Source organism: Ictidomys tridecemlineatus, chromosome 8 (genome assembly GCF_052094955.1).
Source record: "Ictidomys tridecemlineatus isolate mIctTri1 chromosome 8, mIctTri1.hap1, whole genome shotgun sequence".
Classification (NCBI taxonomy): Eukaryota; Metazoa; Chordata; class Mammalia; order Rodentia; family Sciuridae; genus Ictidomys; species Ictidomys tridecemlineatus.
Genome location: NC_135484.1, coordinates 140,183,220 through 140,197,467, shown reverse-complemented (window position 1 = coordinate 140,197,467; position 14,248 = coordinate 140,183,220). Strand labels below are relative to the sequence as shown.

The window sequence follows — 14,248 nt, the reverse complement described above, 5'->3', positions numbered from 1 at the left end:
CTACATATTTATTTATTTACTTATTTAAGTACTGGAGATAGAGCCCAGGGACTCACACATGCTGCAAATGCTTTACACTGAGCTATATCCCAACACTTTTTATTTTTTATTTTGGGACAAGGTCTCACTAAGTTGTGCCCTGTTCTGGAACTTAAAATCACCCAGCTCTTATGACACTTTAATAATTTAACATTTTCTGATTATGGAAATAATCCAAACTCAGGAAACTATGAGAAATATGAAAAGATACAGAAAGAGAAATCAAGGCTGGGGCTACAGGACAATATAACTTGAAAAAACTCCTTCAGTTATTCAATTCCAGAACCACAAAAAGTCTTTTTAAAAAATACAAACAGGCTGTGGATATAGCTCAATTGGTAAAGTGCTTGCCTCGTATGCATAAGGCCCTGAATTCAATTCCAAGCAACACACACACACACACCCATGACAAACAGAAGCCAGGCATGGTATCCCATGTCTGTAATCCCAGTGACTTGGGAGACTGCAGCAGGAGGATCTTAAATTCAAAGCCAGCCTCAATAAGGTAGTGAGGCCCTAAGCAACTTAATGAGACTCTGTCTCAAAATAAAAATAAGAAGGGCTGGGAATATGTCTCAGTTTTTAAGCATCTCTGGGTTCACTTCCTAGTTACCTGCCCCAATTAAAAAACAAAAACAAAGTTATACAGAATCATTTAAATACCTGTGGGTTACTCCCTCCATTCCAGACATAACCCTTGGTGAGTTTTCCAACTCCATCATCCCAATCCCAATCACTGTCATCATCATAGTCCTCCTCTTCTTCCTCTTCAACTTTTATCTCACTTTCACTCTTCTTAGCCACATTGTTTTGAAAGTCTTCAAACAGAATGCCATCTTCCGCTTTGATTATCTTCAAATTTACATTTTCACTAGAAATAACAATGTTTTAGCATGTTTACAAATCCTCTACCTGGATTCACATATGTATTTATTTATAACAGACTAAATAATGCTGATAAATCTGAAACATTCCTCACAACATATCTCCAATAAGTTCCATCTTCCCCAAACTGACTTCTCCTGTGTCTCAGTTCTTTGCAATTGCTTATTCTCCACACCCAAGTCCCACTAGGGAAGGAGTATAGCATGTGATAAACCTGCTCCTGCCTTGGTGAGATTAGAATTTACATTACCTTCTCTTTTAAAATAACTTACTCTGATCAGTGCACCAGACCTGACTATAAAATCATTCATGGAGCTGCTCCAAGATTAGAAAAAAAATCTTTCTAGCAAAATTTGGGAATAAGTCTAAAGCAGTCTTACTTTGAACTCAATACCACTTTGCAACACAAGGAGCTATATTAAAGACTAGTGAGACACAAAGAACTTCAAATCACTCTTGTTTATGAAGGGAAAGAATGGGGACTATGTGTGAGTCAAGTTGGCTGAATATAAGACAACAGAAGTAGGGACTGTCAAAAGAGAGAGTCTAGGGGTAAAAGCAGCACAACTAATAGGGTCATCTTTAGCCATGTGAGAATTCAGAACCTGTGTTATTAGATTGTTTTGGTTTTTCAAGAGAAGCCAGAAATATAGATTCTGTAAATCTTTCATGTCACATTCAATTTTACAATGCATACCAAACAAAACATGTCTATAGGCCTGAAATTCAATACAGGTATTGCCAGTTTTGACCTTTCATGTAGAGAATAAAGACAGAAATCATATGGACAAACTAGTAATATGCACTATTTAAAAATAGTCACACATGAATTTAAGTAAATTCAGATACCAATTCCAATTTATTAAGTAGCTATGGCTCTGACAGCTCCAAATCCCCATGGGCTTGGGTAGGAACAGAATCCTTCAACACCTATAATTTAGTAGAACTTCATAAATATGATCTACTAATCTATAAATTAATCCTTCAGTTACCAATAACCTAAAGAGGCATGTCAAAGTTAAACTTTGCTCCAGGGCTTCTCAACCTCAGTCAGTAATTCTTTGCCATGACACACTGTCTTGTACATGGCGGGGTATTTAGCAGCATCAATGTCCTCTACTTACCACTTGCCATTAATGCATACCCCCACCCCCACCCATCCTTGACAGACAAAAATTTCTCTAGAGATTGCGAAAAGTCCCCTGGGAGTAGCAAAATCATCCCCAGTAAAAGAACCCCTGGTTTTATCCTCACAATACCCCATGTGGGTGGTAATTTTTATTTTTTTTTTTTAATGGTACTGGGGATTGAACCCAAAGCTGCTCAACCACTGAGCTACATTCTCAGCTTTATTAATTCTGATAATGAGGACTGAAGCCAAGGACACTTTACCACTGACCTACATCCCCAGGGTTTTTTTGTTTGTTTGTTTTTTTGAGGCAGAGTCTCACTAAATTGCTGAGGGACTCACTAATCTGCTGAGTCTGGCCTTGAACTTGCCATTATCCTGCCTCCATCTCCCAAATTGCTAAAATTACAGGCACATACAGAAGCACACAACTGCCCTTTTTATTTTCTGAGACAGAATCTTGCTGAGTTGCTGAGGATGGCCTTGAACTTGTGATCCTCCTGCCTCAGTTTCCTGAGTAGCTGGGATTATAAGCATGCACTATCGCCTGGTTTGGTCAGTAAACTAGTGCATTCTCATTACTATCATCTATTCACCAGCAAGCTGCTTTGCTTCTTCTTCCCACTTAAATTCTTCCAAAAGGTCTTCTGTATGTTGATCTGTAATCATAAGACTGAAAAGCCCTTTTCATTTTTTTAATTCATCCTTCCCATATCAGCTTGCTATCTATCACTTGCCCAAAGAAGCCTTCCTTATCGTTCACCCATTTTTCCTCCATACTAGTAAATCAATTCTAATATAAATAATTTGTCTAATTATTTAATACCAGTTTTCCTTGCCAGAATACAAGGTCTACATCAATTAGGATAGTGTTTACCAACACATCCCTGCTGAGGGCCACTGCCAAGTAGGAATGACGCATCGAAATTTCCTTGCCAGTATACCCCATGTTGCTTAGAGGAAGGACTCGTGGAAATGGACTTGCCTTGGACATTCGCTGTGTTGCATGTATGTTTGAGAAAGGTGACCCTGCTCAAGGACCAGGGTGGATCCAGGTTTAGGGAAGATCCTACTGGATTAGGGCAGATCCAGGTTTAGGGTGTACCCTGCAGGTTTTAGGGAGTATCCGGCTCCTTGGGTTTAGGGCATTCCCAGTTTAGAACAATCCGGGTTTAAGGCGGTTCTAGGTTTAAGGTTATTCCTGCTGGGAATAGGACCTATCCTGCTGCCTGAGTTCCGTTGAGTTCTCCTGGAATTCAGAAAGTATTTGGGATTCAAAGCCTGGTAGAGTACGTGAATTTTGCGGGCAGAACCTGAATTTCCCCAGAACGTGTTTGTAGAGGGCCAGTGTGAGTTCGGGAATAAAGAATTGCTGTTTGAATCTACAAAGCTGTGAGTGGCTCTTGATCTTGTGCCCAGCCAGTCTGCGGCACATCCCTATCACTCAACATAACACTAGATCTGACACACAGAAAATAGTATAAGTTTATTTATTGAAAAATGCCTCAGTTGGGCTGGGATCGTGGCTCAGTGGCAGATCACTTGCCTCGAAAATTCAATCCTAGCACCACATGAAAATATATTGTGTCCATCTACAACTAAAAAAAAATTTTTTTAAAGTCCCAATTAATAATTAAAACCTACATTGTAACAAATCCTTATCATAAAAAAAAGGAATCCTTTTCTTGAATTTCAAAATAACAGTTTCATTTTCCTTCTGAGTAGGAGTGATTCTTCACTGCTCCTTCCCTAGAACCCACATCCAATTTATCAATAAACCTGTCATTTCTATCTCCAAATCATATCTCTAAAACTCTAGCTCTAGTGCCCATCTTATTTGAACCTGATTTTTCAAACTGGTCTCTGTTCCATTCTTATTCCCCATGACCACATTCTACACAGCAAAATGACTTCCTTCAAATCATAAATCAAATTACATCATTCCCCTGCAAAAATCCCTCCTCTGGCCTTCTAAAGAGTTTCAAAGATATCTTAACTCCTTGTCATAACTTGTAAGACTCTACATGATCTGGTCCCTTCCCGTTTCTCTTTCTCAACCACTTCCACTGCCTTTCACAACCAAGAGGGTTTCCACCCGTGAGAACTATGCACTTGTTCTCTCTGCCTGGAATGATATCCCCTTGTCATTTAAATGTGGACTGTAATCGTTCTCTGACCATTAATTAGCGTATTAACCTATTTCAATAACTTGTATGATACATATCATCATCTTATTGTTTACAAATGGTCTGTTCTCCTCTCCACGTCAAGTTCCATCACAGTGGACCTGGGTTTGTCTTGTTCATGACAATTTCCAGCCAAGGATAAAAACCTGGCCCACAGGAAGTGCTCAATAAATACCTGAGGATGTAGTTACAGTACAAACACCTACGTCTGCCAGTTGCTATCCCCATTCTGTTTTTCGGCTATGCTGACCGTCCAGGGAACCAGTCTTTGACAAATGCCTCATTGAACTCTGCCCTAAAGTAGGAAGACTCGGAGGGATGCAGACGAAGCCGGCTGAAACACCCTATGAACTACAAGCAAGGAGAGAGCAGAATCTGAACAGAGTGGGAGTATTCTACGGCCGCTCACCTGTCGGAGGAATCGGCGTCGTCGAACTGCCCGGGGACCACCCGGCTCATCAGGAGCCGCCGGTAGTCCATGATGGAGGCACCGAGCCCTCGACACCCGCGGAGGCCTTCCGCTCTGCGCCGGGGCGGAAACGGCACAGAAACGGTTTTACCTGCGGCGAATCCAACGGCCTCTCCGCGAACCCCGCCTCGCAAACGGTTCAGAAGCCCTCGCACACACTCGGCTCCGACCACGAGGACCCAGAGCTCAGGCACCCTGGGCCAGAAGCCGAACGGGAAACCCCGCCCCCGGCGGAAGTCCGATCTCACAGGAAGTCCCGCCCCTGTGCCGTACGGAGATCCGGGAGCTCGCTAGGGACGGTGCGCTAGAGGGACAAACTGCATGGTCGGGGGAGGAGGTTGATTCCGCTTTGCGGCTTTCAGCCTGGGGCTTTTCGTTTCTTCCCGCTACTTTGTGGTTATTCTCGTAGAAGGACGCTCCAGTTAGCTCACAGGCTGTTTCCGTGGGAGTCCACGCTCATTCTGGAACTGAGTGGGGCCTACCCCGCGCCGAAGGCGTCGAGCGCGCCGGTGCCCTTCCCCTCCGAGAGTGGCTGGCGCGGGCGGACGTCACACTGGGACGTTCCAGCGCGCCGGGAGCCCGCTGCCTGTTTGCAGAAGCCCTCGGTGGGAAAAGGTGGACGGGGGTTCTTCCTCCCTCAGGGCCAGTGTGGGGTAGGAAGATCGCAGTTCTTAGCGTGGGTTCCAGAAGTTCTCTGGATCATGGAATTGAGCACACTTAGGTGTCTCACAAAGTTTGGTGCATGGTTTTGAGGTGAAAATGAAATACGTGCTTTTAAAAGTTGAGGTTTGTCACACTACTGAAAAATATTAAAAAGAGTTTTATGATAAGAGTTTCTTGACATCTCATCTACTTTTAAACTGCTTTAGCGTGTCTGCGAAATAGCTCTCCAAACAGTTGAGTAAGTATTTTAAAAATCTAATATAACTATGCTCAGGACAGATGTGGAAGATGGAAAAAGTAGGCCTGACTTTAAAAAAAATAAACTGGCAGATTGTGCAGCGACCTAGGGGGCATGAACAAAGTTATGTATTTGAAAGTTACCGACTCACCAAGAAAAGAAAAGAGGCCTTTATGGGTTTGGGAATTTGGAAAACAGCAAGATAGGTTTTTCAGATCCCCCTCACCACAGCGCAGGCGGTATCTATTTGTTTGGAAGTGAGGATAAAGTTGGACCTTTCACAAGTCCTATGTGACCTTCCTGGCTTACTGTTTTTATATTTTACTAAGTGAAAGCATAAGTTTGAACAGAATTTTCATTAAATTGATCATTAATTCACCAATTCATCAAAATAATTCATCCAGGCAAATAAGTAGTGACTGCATATTGAGAGGATTTAGTAGAAATAAGTCACTAGAATGCAGGATTTATTCCATCAATATTTACTGTGCAGAAAACAGTGGTCTGCCTATAGTAGGTTGTACATAAAGGCATAAGTTGACTTCCCAAAAGGCAATTGTAATCTATAAATAAAAAACACGAACACCCTTGGAACAATGGTGAAGACTAAGGCAGTAGGATGAATTGTGAGAGAGTTGCAGACTTAAAACATAGTAAAGATTTTTAAAAACATGAAGGTTTTAAGAGAAGTGAATGCCAGGGCCAGTTGCCAAAGTGGTAGAAAGCATTATCTATTTGCAGGAAAATGAGCCTGATGTGACTAGATTTGGAGGGAATATTGGGAAGGTGATGTCAGTACAGGCTGTGAAAAGCCATGAAAGTCAAGTAGAAGAGTCAGGACTCAGTGATTTAATATCTTTCCTCCTCCCATCTTCTGGCAGATGAGTATGTCAGGATATGGATCAAAGTGATGGCATAGGGGATGGAATGAAAACATGGGTGATGGAAAAACAGTTTTAAAGCAAAAACAGACAGGACTTGGTAACAGTTCAGCTGTGGATAATGAGGTGGATGCCAAGATGCCTCCAAATCTTCAATCACAGATGCCTGAGAGAATCCATGTGACATAGGGAAGTGAGGAGGACTTAGTGTTGGTCTTTAAAGTAACAGAGATCCCTTCACTTTCTAGGTCATAGCCTTTAGGGAATTACGGGAAAGTAGCAAACAAAGTTATTATGGTATACTTAGACTAAATTTTTAAATTTTCTAATAACTTAAATGGCACTTTTATAACATTTAGGGCAGTGAACTTTGCTGCAAGTATGAGGAAGAGTAGGGAAAACCCTTCTTTATTTGCATATATTAATAGATACTAAAATTATATGTGTTCATGTTTTTTATTTGTTTGCTTTTGTTTTTTGAGGAGGCTTTCCATCATTCAGCACAAAGGAACAAGGACTCTGAAAATTTTTGGACATCATCCCTGGCATTACAAAAAAACAAGTTTTGGTCATTACCACCAGATCCTGTACATTTTGGAGTGGAGACGCCTCATGAAAAATTAGAAAGCATGTCAGAATCAGATGCCTTGAATTTCAGTGGTCTTTCTGAAGATTTAACTCACTCAGATTTTCCCTGCTGTATGGAAACAAGCCTCAGTGTTTCAGACTTGCCTCAGGTGTGCATTGCTTATAGGTTCTGGAGGTTCAGCTTTGTTCAGCATTTGCACTGTCATCCAGATGAACATATCTTCAAAAATATGAAAAAATAATAGGAGAATTTCTGGTGGACGCACAAAGGAGGGGAATGCAGCCTGGTTTTCTTAGTCCCTTTAGTGTTTGAAGAGAAAATTTTACACATAAAAGTGTCAGAACTGCTACTTTCTATCCCGCTCATGGAGGCCCAAAAGTGCAGTTAGGGGACAAAGCCACAATTCAGTCACAGAGGCAGGGCATGTGTCTCCCACCGTGTCAGTATGCAGATTTAGTTGTCATTCATAATGACATTGACAGTACCCTCCATGTTCATGGCTCCCATCCTTTATCTTCATGAAAATTCCTAGCGCCCTTTCTCATAAAATATCCCAAGATCTTCAGAAGTGTTGTTCTAAGGGTTTGATAATTGCTAACATGAGTATAGAGAAATAATAGGAATTTATTAAGTTAGGCCATATAAAATTGCCTTTTATAGTTCAAAAATGAACAAATATTGAAAATTTCATGTGTTTTCAGTTTATAAATTGGCAAAGCCTTTCTAAAGGGATATTTAGAGATATGAAATTGAGTTCAACCATTTTAAAATTCTGTCTACAACTCCAGGCACCATGACTCACACCTGTAATCCCAGCAGCTCAGGAGACTGAGGCAGTAGGATCAAAAGTTCAAAGCCAGCCTCAGCAACTTAGCAAGGCCCTAATTAGCTTACTGGGACCCTGTCTGTAAATATAAAAATGTCTGGGGATGTGGCTCTGTTTAAGTTCCTCTGGGTTCGATCCCTGCTACAAAAATTAAAATTCTCTCTAGAAAATATTCAGATGTTTATATAATTATCTATAGTAGTTAAATATTGGAAACTAAATTTTCATCAATGGGGGGCTAGTTAAGTTATCTGCACAGATGTAGAGTTGACCTGTAGCTTTATGTATTATGGTGAGCTTTCGAATACTTTGTGTCTTCAATGACCAGCATTTTTAAAATAATTATTAAAAACTTTCTCATTTTGAAAAAATAGATCATAGTATTTTAGTGTTGATCAAGGTCTAAGATACTATATTCTACATTTGGAAAAACAGATATCTTAAATTACATAAGGAGATCCTCCTTGGATTTCACTGGACATTTTATTCTTTTTAATAAATTTATACACAAAAGGCACATTTTTTTTTTCAGTTAACTGGCCATTTTAATAATGTTTATACCTGGATCAAATAGTGGTTCCATTCCATGTTTTCTGAGGAATCTCCATATACTGCTTTCCAGAGTGGTTGCACCAATTTACAGTCCCATCAGCAATGTATTATTCTACCTTTTCCCCCACATTCTCGCCAAAACCTATTATTGCTTATATTCTTGACAATTGCCATTCTGACTAGAGTGAGATGAAATCTTAGTTTGCATTTCTCTAATTACTAGAGATGTTAAACATTTTTTTCATGTTTGTCAATTGTACTTCTTTTTTTTTCATCAGAAATTTATTAGTTGCTCAAAATATTACATTGATCTTGACATATATCATACTTGATATATGTCATAACCCTTATGAATTCTTATTATTTCCACGTGTACAGATTGAAGGATCACATTGGTTATACAGCCACGTTTATACATACTGCCATACTAGTGTCTGTTGTATTCTGCTGCCCTTCCTATCCCCCCTCTCCCCCTCCCCTCTTCTCCCCTTCCCCTCTTCTCCCCTCCACCCTCCTCTCCCCTCCCCCCCACCTCTCTCTACCCCATCAACCATAATTTATTTCTCTCTCTCTTTTTTTCCCCTTCCCCTCACATCCTCTTATATGTATTTTAAAAAGCACATTTTAGTTAAAAATAGTACTATCAGAGATGACTAGGATTGAAAGTTATCTGAAATTCTATGAGAAGTAGAATCATAAGAAGATTTGTGAAATATAAACGCAAGTGAATCATGCTTATTTTTTAAATATATTCTTAATACTTTTAAAATGTAATTAGGAGGAATGGTCTAAATTAGTAACAAGTCTAAAAAACAGATTTTAATAAGCTGTATCTGTTTTTATTGTAACTTCCAAGTACATTCAACACATGGGACAATTCTTAAAAAGTATTACTGAAGGGGCTGGGGTGGTGGCTCGGAGGTAGAGTGCTCACCTGGCACACACAAGGCGCTGGGTTCCATCCTCAGCATCACATAAATGTAAAATAAAGATATTGTGTCCACCTAGAACTTAATAATAAATATAAGAGAAAAAGTATTACTGAATAGAAGTTTGTAGTCAACTGACTGTTTTTGGTAGTGCTGAGGTGCTCTACCACTAAGTTACATCTCCAGTTCTTTTTGAGACAGGGTCTTGCTAAGTTGCTTAGAGCCTTGCAATTTGAGGCTGGTTTCTAACTTGAGACCCTACTGCCTTGGCCTCCTGAGTCACTGGGTTAATAAGCACGCACCACCACACCCAGCTAGCTAACTGACTTTAATAAAAGATAAGTGGATGTTTTTTAGGGTACAGTTTATATCCACACACTTGATATACTATTTATTTATTTTGGTCTTGGAGACTGAATAGAGGTGCTCTACCATTAAGCTACATCCCGAATTCTTTTTTATTTTATTTTTGAGATAGGATCTTGCTAAGTTGCTGAGTCTGGCCTTGAACTTGGGATCATCTTGCCTCAGCCTGTCATGTCACTGGAATTATAAGCCACCATGCCTACCATTTGAATACACTATGATTAAACCAATATTTTCCTCAAAAATTTAAAATAGTTTCTTTTTTATTTTATTTATATTAATTAGTAAACCCTTTCTTAGATAATATTGAAATAACGGAATAATCCTTTGAATTTCAAAAATTACCATTTAATGGAATCAGATGTCAGCTCATTACTAGAGCTCTGATTTATATATTTTTAATGTTAAAAAAACTAGACTAACAACTACTCTAATGCTATTTAGACAAGATTTAACATCAAAGAATTATCAGTAATATGCATATATATGTACTCTCAAGTATTCTTATGTTTATAGTTACATGATCTGACTTATAAAAACACCAAAATATTGAAATAATAGTAGGCTATTTGTCAGTGTTGTGACTCAGGAAAGATACTAGTGCAAAAAAAAAATTCACCTGTGCAAAAAAAGCTCATATAATAAGAAAATTATGTAGCAATGAATGTATATCTTTAGAAGTTTACAATGTTTGAAGTGTTAATATTAATGCCCTTTACTTTGAATGCAGAATGAAACAAAAAATGCAAAGAGGGAAAATGAGTCTAAACCCACACTTTCTGAAGATATTTATAGCACACAAGATAGTTTAGGTGGTAAGTATCTCTTTGTTGGCAACATACAAAACAAAAACAATTTTTGTACCTATGATAATAATAGGTACTATGCTAAGCAGTTTATATACATTTATTCACTTTATATATATTCATTACATTTAATTTATAAACCTATGAAATAGGAATTTTAAAAAATTCAAACAAGGGCTGTTTTTATTCTCCATTTTACAGAGGAAGAGAGTAAGATTCAGTAACTTGCCTAAGGTCATGTAGCTTCAATTAAGCTATGATTCAAGTCTATTCTGACCCTAGAATTATAGACTGTACAAGTATCTTAAAAGATATATGTTGATATAACTAAAAATCTCTTATTCTAGCCTTAAGTTGATAGATGAAAGCTACAGAGTTAATCATATAATGAGGAACATAGATCATATTTAGTAAAGCAAACCCGAATGCTGTATAGAAAGGTCTTTTTATTTTTAAAAATTATGACTAATACTAAAAAGATTTGATTTGTCTCTTTATTTTTAATAATTTTGCATTTTTTTTACATTTTTTTAAAGAGAGAGTGAGAGAGGAGAGAGAGTGAGAGAGAGAGAATTTTTTTTAATATTTTTTTTTTAGTTCTCGGCGGACACAACATCTTTGTTGGTATGTGGTGCTGAGGCTCGAACCCGGGCCGCACGCATGCCAGGCGAGCGCGCTACCGCTTGAGCCACATCCCCAGCCCCAATTTTGCATTATTTAAATTATAGAATTCAGTAAGTGCAGTTGTAAGAATAAGAATTAGGAAGGAAAAGAAATTTTTTGTAAATATGTGATTTTTCTACAGAGAAAATTAATAAGAATCTATGAATATTGGAATCAATACAAAAGTTTAGAAAATTGATGTAAAAGAATAAATGTAAAACAATAAGCAATACAGTGTACCAGCATCAACTTATTTAAAAAATAATTTTTAAAAAACTTGCTAGTAGCAGCTCAAACTCTGAGGTACCTAAGAATAAATCTAAAAAAATGTATAAAGATTTCTCTAGAAGTTATAAAACTTTCCTGGAAGACAAAATATAAATGTTTCATGTTCAGTTTTATGAAGATAAAATTTTACATTTTCCTCAAATATATGAATTAATGCCATTTCATTTTTTTCTAAGTTGGTCCTAACATTCCCATTTAGAAGTGAAAAAGTTTTTAAAAAATAAAAATAATCACAATTTTGGAAAAGAAGATGTAGGAGACTTGTCCTGCCATATAACGAGATTTATTATAGAAGTTTTAGTAAATTTAAAAATATGTTATAGGCAGACAAGCAACACAACAATGAAATAATAAAAAGTCCAAAAATAGATCCGATTATGAAAAATGGACACTTGGTATCTGATAGAGGTATTATTATAAATCAGGGAAAGAATAGATTAGATCATCAATGGATTAGATAATTCAGTTCTCCTCAAACAATGACACTTTAAAAAATGTAGGAAATGATTAGAACCTTAACTCACACCAAATACAAAAATAAATTCCACATAGATAAAGACCTACATGTGAACTAAAAAGTTCTAACATCTTTAAAAAAATTAGAAAATGCCATTATGACAATAAGAAAAGAAAATATTTCTTTCTTATTTATTGTTATTATTTTTGTGGTACTGGGGATCAAACCCACGGCTTTGCACATGCTAGGTACTGTACCACTAAACTATATATTCCCAGCCTTTTTTTTTTTTTTTTTTTGGTTCTGGGGATTGAATTCAGGGGCACTTTACCACTGAGCCACATCCCCAGCCCTTGTTTGTATTTTATTTAAAGACAGGGTCTCACTGGTTATTTAGGCCTTGCTAAATTGCTGAAGCTAGCCTTGAACTTGATATCCTCCTGCCTCAGCCTCCTGAGCTGCTGGTATTACAGGCATGCACCACTGTGCCTGGCTCCCAGCCCTTTTTAAAATTTTATTTTGAGACAAAAACTTCCCTAAGTTGCTGAGGCTAGCCTTGAACTTGCAGTCCTTCCCCTTCAGTCTCCCACCTTGCTAGAATTACAGGTGTATGCCACTACACCCAGCTTCTTTCTAATTTTTTTAGACATGTATTAAAAATTGGCAGTATGTCCCACTGAAAAACAGTATAGCATTTCATTTAGAAGTAGTATTCTAGAATCTGAGCTCTGTGAACTTAGGCAAGTGACAACATCTCTTGCAACTTCATTTCTTATTATTGTTTGATCTTATTTACAAATAATATTTAAGTTTCTGGGCTGGGGATGTGGCTCAGTGGTAGAGTGCTCACCTAGCATGCATGAGGCACTGGGTTCGATCCTCAGCACCCCGTAAATGTAAAATAAAGATGTTATGTCCACCTAAAACTTAAGAATAAATATTTTAAAAAGAAGATTGAGTTATAAATAAGATCAAACAAGTTTTTTAAAATATATTTGCTGTTATTGCTACTCCATGTGATTTTGCATCCTTTTGAATTATTTTGTAATTAAAATATTTTAAAATTATAACAGAGACTTTTGAAGATATCTTGTAATTTTTTGTAATGGTGTTTAACCAAAATGATAAAAAATAAAAATCATGCTTTTTCTGTGGCATTTAAGGACTTCTTTCCCCCATGTAAAAAGTTACTGTGTTTAGTTTGCTAGCACAGTCATGCTTGAAATCCATGCAATTGAATAAGGTTGAAAGATATGTAATTTCTAAAAGGCTTCAACAATTTATTTGTTAAGTATAACATTTATCACATGAATTTATGGTCAATCATTCTTCTTTCTTTCTAATGAGATATCAACATTGGAAGTTACTCACAGAAGATTCAAATTGAGCCTATTAACACCTGCATTTCTTCGTTGAGACAATTTGAACCCATTTGCAAATTTCATCAGCTAGAAGCATTTAATGATGAAATGACAACATTTCAAAATCTAACAGAAGGCTTTTCTTACATGGAGAAGCCAGAATTGCAAAGCCATGTGTATAATTATGCAAAAGATACCAATATAAAGCAAGATTTATGTAAGGAAGAAAATCCAATGGAAACTAGCATTTCTGCAAATAAAGACCAGCTTGCTCAAGAATGTGTCAGACAGTCTTCTCAAAGTCCACATCTACTCCAGTGCAATGGAGAGACACTGCAGTTTGTGGAAAAGTCACTGGCTAAAAGCACGGCTATGGAGTCTGCCCTCAACCCTAGTCAACCTCAGAGCTTTTTGTATAAAGAAGGTGTCCTCAGAAATTATGAAAACCCATTTTTTAAGGAGAATAGCTTTAGGCTGCTTGATCAGAGAGTTAATTATAAAACAGAAGAGGTAAGATTGTTAAAGATAGTAAAGACTGTGGAACATTCAAGGATGTTCAGGTTTTGGTCTGTTTTTAAAAACATATAATTTAGGCTTTTCCAAGTAGCATTAAATATTAAATCAAAGAATTACATAGAGCCTATAGCATTTCATAGGGAAATGAATGTAATATATTTTTATATCATTTGAAACAAACTAGTTGAAACTCATAGTTTGCATTGAGGGAAAAGTTGAGAAAAGGCAGGCATGCAGAAGTATTGACTAAATTATTTGACAAGAAAAGCTTAAGATTTTTCTATATGTTGAACTTTTGTGGAAAAGCAAAGAATACTAACTTCTACCAGAGTGAAAACATTATCTTTGGTTTATTGATTCTGGCACACATGTAGTACCCCCAAAACACTGAAGATACCAGGAGTA

General features: G+C 37.5%; 2 protein-coding genes across 5 annotated transcripts in view; one reads left to right on the top strand and one right to left on the bottom strand.

The window, feature by feature from the left end:
* Positions 1 to 5,164, bottom strand: part of Riok1 (RIO kinase 1) — a 35,846-nt gene extending 30,682 nt beyond the window's left edge. The window contains exons 1-2 of one of the 4 annotated variants that reach the window (XR_013425408.1): positions 4,649 to 5,163; positions 703 to 910 (exon numbers count right to left, since the gene is read on the bottom strand). Coding sequence is in view for 3 of the 4 variants with exons in the window: in XM_078020512.1 (XP_077876638.1) it covers positions 703 to 910; positions 4,649 to 4,719 (279 nt within the window). In the remaining variant the exon portion in view is untranslated. Of the gene's footprint in view, positions 1 to 702; positions 911 to 4,648 lie in introns of all 4 variants that reach the window. The other 3 variants (XM_078020512.1, XM_078020513.1, XM_005327486.5) reach the window with 3 other exon arrangements.
* A 4-nt stretch (positions 5,165 to 5,168) lies between these two features.
* Positions 5,169 to 14,248, top strand: part of Cage1 (cancer antigen 1) — a 38,859-nt gene continuing 29,779 nt past the window's right edge. Inside the window, exons 1-4 of the mRNA XM_078020514.1 lie at positions 5,169 to 5,609; positions 6,973 to 7,227; positions 10,483 to 10,567; positions 13,314 to 13,837. Coding sequence (XP_077876640.1) covers positions 7,120 to 7,227; positions 10,483 to 10,567; positions 13,314 to 13,837 — 717 coding nt within the window. The 5' untranslated portion in view covers positions 5,169 to 5,609; positions 6,973 to 7,119. The remainder of the gene's footprint in view (positions 5,610 to 6,972; positions 7,228 to 10,482; positions 10,568 to 13,313; positions 13,838 to 14,248) is intronic.